The sequence below is a fragment of the Ursus americanus genome, chromosome 14, assembly GCF_024610735.1.
Source record: "Ursus americanus isolate L20-20 chromosome 14, mUrsAme1.1.p, whole genome shotgun sequence".
Taxonomy (NCBI): domain Eukaryota; kingdom Metazoa; phylum Chordata; class Mammalia; order Carnivora; family Ursidae; genus Ursus; species Ursus americanus.
The window spans coordinates 8,236,600-8,245,092 of NC_142140.1; the positions used below are offsets into that span (position 1 = coordinate 8,236,600).

At 48.8% G+C, this 8,493-nt stretch overlaps 1 protein-coding gene across 1 annotated transcript; it reads left to right on the forward strand.

Moving 5' to 3' along the window:
• RPUSD3 (RNA pseudouridine synthase D3) lies at positions 1-6,639 on the forward strand. Its single transcript, XM_045808201.2, has 9 exons — positions 1-125; positions 444-583; positions 1,409-1,453; positions 1,591-1,690; positions 2,404-2,511; positions 2,593-2,677; positions 2,898-3,021; positions 5,204-5,343; positions 6,150-6,639. The coding sequence occupies exons 1-9, from the start codon at positions 1-3 to the stop codon at positions 6,339-6,341; spliced, it is 1,059 nt and encodes a 352-aa protein (XP_045664157.1). The 3' UTR covers positions 6,342-6,639.
• Positions 6,640-8,493: the final 1,854 nt, after the last annotated feature.

An 8,493-nucleotide genomic window follows, 5' to 3' on the forward strand; every position in this document is an offset into this window, starting at 1 on the left:
ATGCGCACTGTCCCCGCTCGGGAGATGGGTGTCTCTCGTATCCTGGGCCACGTCTGGGGTGGCTGGCGGTGGGGACCAGGGGTCCTCGCAGCGCCCAAGGCCGCAGGCTTTGGCACCGAAGCCCGGTGATTACGCCTCCCTCCGCCCCTTCGTGTGGGTGGGACGGTGGGGCGGGGGTAAGGTGTGTGTGGGATCTGGAGTTAGGGAGGCACGCGTTCTAATCCCGCCGCTCCTGTGTGACCCTGAACTACTCGCTTGGTTTCTCTGAGCTTCAGTTCCCTTCTCTGCTAAATGGGGCCAGTTGCACCTGAATTTTCGGGAAGCTCATGCAGGCATCTTGAGGCCTTTGTAGGAGGTTGCAGGCTTTAAGGCGTGCGGAGATAAGAATGGACACACCTGAGGACACCGTGATCTCCCTGTTGCTTACCCCCCACCCTTTCCAGACATCAGCTGCGACGTCGAGGATCCAGCAAACGGTCGGGGCCGCTGGGGGACCAGCCATTCCCGGGGCTGCTACAGCTAGAGAACCTCAGTCGGGAGGGGCTGGTCGATGTGCTGAGGGCAGCCGTAGTGGACCAGAAAGGTGAGGCTGGGAGGGGAGCCTGCCGCTCAGAGCCTTCTGGGGGCTGACTGGACTCCCTACCAAAGCCCTCGGGGCTCATATCCTGGTTCTGCCTCCCACTGGTGGTATGACCTGGAACCAGCCACTTAATCTGAGCCTCAGCATCATGGGGATAGGGGTGTGAGTGTGCAAATAACTAGAGAGCTGTAAACATAGTAGGCATTTGGTAATAGGAATTGCTATAATAAATTATGGACAAAACACAGGCTTTGGAGTCAGATCTAGGCTCTGTAATCAGCTTACCGTGTGACTTACTGTGAGCCCCAGTCTCCATTCAGTGATTTATTAATTTTCTCAACGATTTCTTGAGCATAGGTTCTATTCCAGACACTGTTCCGGGCAGTTATACAGCGCTGAACTAGATAAATGTGGTTCCTGCTCTCAGGGAGCCAGTGTTTTAGTGGGAGAAATGGATTAACCAGGAAATAAATGAACAAGGTACTTACGGCTGATGAGTGCTATGAATAAAACAGGGTGTTATAACAGCGTGGCAGGCATTAGATTGGGGATTCGGGCCTCTCTGTGGTAGTGACATTTGAGCCAAGATGATATGAAAGAGCCAGACAGGTGAAAATCTGGGACTGAGGAAACAGCAAGGATAAAAGCCTAAGGTGGCAACAAGCTTAGCCTGTGCCAGGGACAGAAGGAGGTTCAGTTTCGGGTGTGGTTGATAACTCATGTCTGAGAGGTGCAGTGGGGCCACAGGATAAGTTGAATTGAGAAAGTGCTTTAGAAACTCTAACTGCTGCTTTTGTGTCACTGATGCTCACATACTGTGTGTTCTAGGACCTCTTGTGACGCTGAATAAGCCACCGGGTCTACCAGTGACAGGTATGGGCAGGGAGAGGGGATGCAGTGGAACAGGGTTTGATGGCTCTGAGGGACAGGATAACGAAAAGAAGGGGATGGTGGCATGAAGTCAAAGGCCTCGGAGAGAACGTGTACTTTTCCTTCTTTTTTTCCCCCAGGAAAACCAGGGGAGCCGACGTTGTGCTCGGTGCTGCCAGAGCTGAGCCAGTCCCTGGGCCTGAGGGATCGGGAGCTCCAGATTGTCCAAGCATCTGGGAAGTAAGTGGTGGGGGGGTGATGGGAAGGTAGCAAGACAGGCCTCCATCTTGGGTGAGGGAACAGTTGCTTGGGAATTGGCTGAGACATTTTCTATAGGCTGGTTTGGGATCACAGAGGAAGGATGCAAGGAAAAGGAGGGAACGGACAGATCTGGGTTCAAATCCATGTGCACAAACAGTGATCTTAGGCAAAGCATGAACCTCAGTTCCCTTAATCATAAAATAGAGCAAATCATATCTGTGCTCAGTGTGCAGTCACTTCTCCAACCCCATAATCATGGCAGGCATTGCTGGTTGATCCGTGATATTTTTTCCTCTAACTGCCATCAATTAGAGCTGGTACTTGAGATGAAATATTCCTGAAATTCCACAAACTCATAGGCTTGTGGGAAATTTAATTATTTACGAGCCAGTATACACAAAATTCCTACTATAGTGCCTGGCGCATAGTAGGCATTCAGCAGTGGGTGGTAATTGTTACAACATTTGGCTTTAGCTCCCTGGGGACCAGGGGAGAATGAGAAACTCTTTAAGTTATGTAGTCTTATTATCAAACATGAGGAAGTCTTACTTGTTTCTCAGGAGGAAGTCTGGGTTATAGTTCTGGTGTGACCACTTGGCCTTAAGCAGGTCTGTGTTCCTTCTGAGTGGTCTCCCTTTTTTGTGGGTGAGCCCAAGAGACTTTAACTTTTGTGATTTATTCTCTTTCTCCAGAGAGACCTCTGGGCTTGTACTCCTCTCCAGCTGCCCTCAGACAGCAAGCCGCCTCCAGAAGTTCTTCATCCACTCACGGAGAGCCCAGAGACCCACAGCCACCTACTGGTGAGAGGTGCTGGGAGGCTTCCAGGGCAGTAAGGAGGTCCTGGCCAGCCGTCCTGTGACCTCCTCCTGCCTCTTTCTCAGTGCTGTCACTGATGGGATCCCAGCTACTTCTGAGGGGAATATCCAAGCAGCTCTGAAACTGGAACACGTTGATGGTGTTGATCTAGTGAGTCAGGGTCTGGGAGGGACCAGGAGGGGACTCTCCAAATATATTATCCCTACAGAGGAGTCGAGGGTATAGACTTTGGGTGGCTGGCTCTCCTGTCCCCTAAAACAGGCAAGTGACCACTGCTTATGCTCTGGCTCCATCTGTTGGGAGCAGAGAGAGTCTGCATAGCTGCCAGATGTGTGGGAAGCTTGTTCATTCTTGGGGGCTGACACCACAGGTAATTCCAGTGAAGTCCCCATCCCGAAAGGACTTCCAAGAAGGTGTCAAGAGGACCCTCAGCCACTTCCACGTGGTGGCCATGGGCTCTGGCTGTGCCCTGGTCCAGCTGCAGCCACTGACAGGTGGGTCTGGAACCCTCGCCAGCCTTCACAACTGTATTTGGCAGGGGGAGGCAATGGGGGGGGGGCAGGAAGAAGGTGGTGGCGTTAATGGCAGCTTGGGGAGCATTTGATGGACTCCAAGGGTGTAGGTAGTCAGGCCCAGCTGCAGGAGACAGCGCTTCTGCTGCCAGTCTGATGGTCATTCCTTTGTAGCCCATCTGTGGGTTTTTTTGTCTTAGTTGTTGGTACCAGGATCTTCTCTTTGTCTTTGGTGTTCTGTGGTTTCACTGTGCTGAATCTAGGTGTGTGCGCTTAGTTTTATTTATCTTGCTTGGAATTCACTTTGCTTCCTGAATCTAAAATTAATATGCTTCATCAATCCCAGAAAGTTCTTTCTCTTCATATGTTACACCTCTTGCATTTTCTCTGTTTTCTTCCTTTTGAATGCCTAAGAGATGTGTCTGACCTTCTCATTCTACTTATTAGGTCTCTTTTCTTCCATATTTGTCATTTCTTCCTCCCTGATGCATTCTGGGTAATTTCTTTTAATCTATTTTCCAGGTGATTAACTTTCTGCTCAGGGGGATCTAATCTGCCAGTTCAGCCCATCCATTGACTGTATTTTTCTTCACTTCTAAAGTTCTGTTTGGTTGTTTTACAAATAAAAATGGCCTTTAAAAATATATAGCATCTCTTTTTCTCCTATTATTTGTTCTTTTTTGTCTTAGGTTAAACATACTGATACTGTATTTTTATATTTTCATTGTCTGAAATTCTGGAGGGCCTCATCCTATGGTGTTTCATGCTGACTCTCACACTTGGTAGATTGTTTCATTGCTCTGTGATTCAGGATTGTGAGTTCAGGGCCAGCTGGGCCTTTATCTGTGGAAATTTTTTGTTGCCTCACTGTAGGAAGGGCCCTCAGGAAAGGTTCTGCCTTTGCTTCTGCCAAATGCTCCAGAGCTGTCACTGCTTCGGGATCTCTTTAAATATTAATGTCTTGGTTGAAAGTTCACAGATCACTCTGGTATTGAGTCCCAAACCTGTGTGAGAGCAGGCTCACGGTTGTGAATTCTCAGGGGAAAACTTCTTCATTCCCCTCGTCTACACCTAAGATGATCGTCTGCCTTCGTCAGTGGCTGGCTTTCTCTCCTGGTTCACCCCTTCACTGAAGATGTAGCCCCTCTAGGATTTCATTTGGTTACCGAGGCCTCAGCCCTGGCCCCTGGGTAGCTACTTAAACCTAGTACCCCTGGATACCAAGATTTGCAGCATCCCTAGAATAGGTGAAACATTGGCTCTTGTGTGCCATGGATTTGTTTTCCATTGGTTTTGGTCTTGGGGACCTTACTTTCCTGTGCCCAGCTGCATATTTAAAAGGATGATTATTATATTTTTCTGGTGTTTCTAGGTGGTTTATAGCAAGAGTTTTTAGATTATCCAGTCCACCATATTGCCAGACATGGAAGCAGAGTACAGCTCCTGGGTTTGGATCCCAGCTTATGGTGGTGGGCAAGTCACTTCTTCTTGAGCTTCGGAGTTCCCATGTGTAAGATGGGAATGATGATAGGACCTGCCTTATCGGGCTACAATGAGGATTAAATAAATTTACATACGGGAAGCACTTTGTACCATGCCTAGCACATAGCGGCCCATTTCTGTCTTTGTCAAGTTTCCCAAAAACCTGTTCAAATTGGGGTAAGCCAAAAACAGGGAATGTATTGGCTCCCATAACTCAGAAGTCAGGCGTGACTAGATGTACAGGCTCAGAGGATATCCTCTGGAAGCTTTTTTCCATTTCTTCTTGCCTCCTGCATGTTGGCTTCTCCCTCCCACAGGCTGTCCTCTGGGGAAGGTAGAGATGGCCAGGGGCTCGAGCAGCTCCAGGCCTGCACCCCACCAGTTTAGTACCCTAGCAGGAAAAAGCATTCCTTATTTCCAGTAGCTTCAGTGGTAAATTCAGGGTTGTATCTCTTCATGAGAGAATCGCACAGGCCAGGTGGGTGGATGGTTATGACTGTGCTGCCTGGTCTTGCACCCTGCTCTGGAGGCAGGGGCAGTAGCAGTGACCTCACTGAAACCACATGATCTGGGACCGGGAGTGGAGTGGTGGTGTTTCCCCAGAAGAAAGGGGGAGAGATGATCCTGGGTGGGGCAGAAAGAGCAGCTGCCCACCATCTGTCCTCTGTCTCCTGTCCCCCAGTGTTCCCCAGTCAGCTCCAGGTACACATGGTACTACAGCTCTGCCCTGTGCTTGGAGATCACACATACTCTGCCCGTGTGGGCACTGTCCTGGGCCAGCGCTTTCTACTGCCAGCTGAGAGCACCAAGCCCCAAAGACAGGTACCCAAGCCCACCTACCTGCTGTTTTGGGGGGTGGGCTGTGGGGTGAGGGTGGGCAGCACCTACAGACGTTAGCTATAAGTCTGGGACTGAGTGGCAGCCCTCTTGGCTTCCAGGCTATCTGTAGCCCTATCTTACTGTGTGACCTAGAGCAAGTAACATCCCCCTTCCTAGGCCTCATTCTGCCCATCTGTTCAATAAAGGACTTGAACTGGCTGATTTCTCAAGGCCCTTTTACGTCTGCTGGTCTTTAGGTCCCTGGTATAAGGGCTAAATGTAATTGTATGTGTGTGTGTTAGGGTAACTCTATCTGCTCTAACAGAGTAACCCCAAAGTCCCAGAGTTTAACACAATAATTTCCCTCCACATTAAATCTAATAAACGGGGTGGGCTTTACTCCAAGCAGTCACTCAGGGACCCGGGCCATTGCTATCCAGCCAGCAGCTAAAGGGAGACAGTGCAGTGCAGGTCTGTGTGGGGTTTTCACCAGCTGGGTCTGAAAGTGGCATATACTTGCACTGCTGTTCCATTGGCTAAAACTATCACATGGCCTCACCAAACTGCAAGAGGGACTCAGAAATGTTTAGCGGTGTGCCAGGTGGGAACAGATTTGGTGAACTCTGCCAGTCCCTGCCAGTCTCTGCCATAGGGTGACAGTATGTGTGTGTGTATGTGTAGAGAAGAAACTAGAAACTATGGACAGGGAGGGAGGGAGGGAGGAAGGAAGTACCTGCCTTACTTCCATTTTGGTTTGAGCTGGTTGGAACGCAACCTGGCTAAATGCTGACATGCTTCTCCCGCCCCAGGTTCTGGATGGAGCCCTCATCAGACGCCTCTGCCTGAGCCCCGCCCAGTCTGCCCAGCTGCCCCTGCATCTCCACCTGCACTGTCTCCATCTTCCAGGCCTGAGGCCCAGGGAGGCCCCCATGAAGCTTCTGGCACCCCTGCCCCCTTATTTCTCCAGGACCCTACAGTGCCTGGGGCTCCACCAACAATAGTCCTCCTTCTGTTCCTTCTGTTTCCACTGGGAAGCAGTGGCGATGGGGGAGGGGGAAGGATGAACCTAGGATCAGGCCTGAGGAGAATGAGGTCAGTGCTCAGCGTGCACTAAGACCATGCTTTAAGATCCTGGGCTCTGCGTTCAGACAAACTTAAGATCAGAGCCTGGCTAGGCCAGTGACTGGATGGTTTTAGGCAAATGACTTCACCTCTCTGGATATGAGTTAATAAAAGTACCTACCTCACAGTACGGTTTTGAGGATTCGCTGAGAAAGTAAACATTTATCATGGAGCATGCTTTCTGCTGAGTTCAATATGTGGTCATTTTATTTGGCTGTTTCTGTCCCAATTCTAGCTGAGAGGAAATGTCTGATTTCTTGTTGTTGTTTAATTGTGGTAAAATACACATAGCAAAATTTACCATCGTAACCATTTTTAAGTGAACAATTCAGTGGCATTAAGTACATTCACACTGTGGTGCAACTGTCACATCCCATCATCTTGCAGAACTGAAACTGCCCCATTAAACACTGATGCCCCTTCCCCTCCTCCCAGTCCCCAGTAGCTGCCAATCTCCTCTGTCTCTATGGATCTGACTACTCCGGGGACTTCATGGAAGTGAAGATCTGAGACCTTTTACCTGAAACAACTGGGAAATATATCAAACATACAAAGAGTACATAAATAGTTCTGTGATTTAAAGAATAATTACAAGGTGACACCCATATAACCACCACTCGGGACGAAATAGAAACATGCCTCTCCTTCCTTGTTAGGGTAGCAGTTCTCAACACTGACCCCAGAGTAGAACCCCCTCAGTGAAGCTTTAATAAAGCCCCTTCCTTCCATGGGATTCTGCACCCCAAAGATACCAATTTAAGCAGTCTGGGCTGGAGATCTGGCATCAATCTTTTTCAAAGCTCCCAAAGGGGTTCTATTGTTCAGTCTAGGTTGGAACCCCCTCCCCTGACATGGGAGCTTTCCTTGCTTAAGTTTTTCCACATACATATACATCCCTAAACAATGTATTTTCTTTTGCCCAATTCTGAAGTTTCCGTAAATGGAGTCATGATGCGTGTGTGTGTGTGTGTGGTGTGTGTGTATGCGTATATATATGTGTTGTGTGTGTGTACATATATATGTGTGTGTGTGTATATATATATATATTTGTGACTTGTTCTTGTTCCACACTGTGAAATGCATCTGTGATGTATGGTGTGGGTTTGAATTCCAGTGCAGGACCATACCAGTTTACCCATTCTACTGTTAATGTCATCATTCAGCTGTTAGCCTAACACTGGGGTGAACCTGCATGTAGCATTTCCTGGTTCAGTAATGCAAGAGATGCTGGAGTATACGTTATCTTCACTTGACTAGTGTATTCATTTCCTAGGACTGCTGTAACAAAATTAGCACAACCTAAGTGGCTTAAAATAACAGAGACGGGTTTTCTGACATCTGTCTGGAGGCCAGAAGTCTGAGATGAAGGTGTCAACAGGGCTGTGCTCTTTGAAGTCTCTAGGGATGAATCCTTGCCTCTTCCAGCTTCTGGTGGTCGTAAGGCTTGACTCATGGCTGCATCACACCAGTCTGCCTTCATCCTCACGTGGTCTTCTCGCGTCTGTGTCTTCTCCACAAGGACGCTTGTCATTGGATTTAGGGCCCACCTGGACAATCCAGAGTACTCTCATCTCAAGATCTTTAACTTAATCACATCTTTGACGACTGTTTTTCCAAATAAAGTTATTCATAGGTTCCAGGCATATGTATCTTTTGGGGGAGAGGAGGCTACCATTCAACTCACTACAAAGAGTTACCAAAGTTTTTTCAGATGGGTGTGGCTGGCTGGATATTTCTTTTCTGGGTGACCATGACCGACTCCCTCTACAGAAGGGCTGGTGTTGAGACATGCCTGTTAGATGTCACTCTGCTGCTAGGCCAGGTTCTCCCCTGGGCTTGGGGACTGAGGATCTCCCAGTGCTGAGCAGTCTGGCAATATGTTACCTAGGCTTCTCACTGCCACATGATCTCGGGCAAGCCATGTCTCCTTGTTCAGACTCCGTTTCCTCATCTACAAAGTGAGGCTTATCCCCCAATCCAAGATCAGAGATGCCAGAGAGTCTCTGTGTAGGAGACCCATGTCTGCTAAGG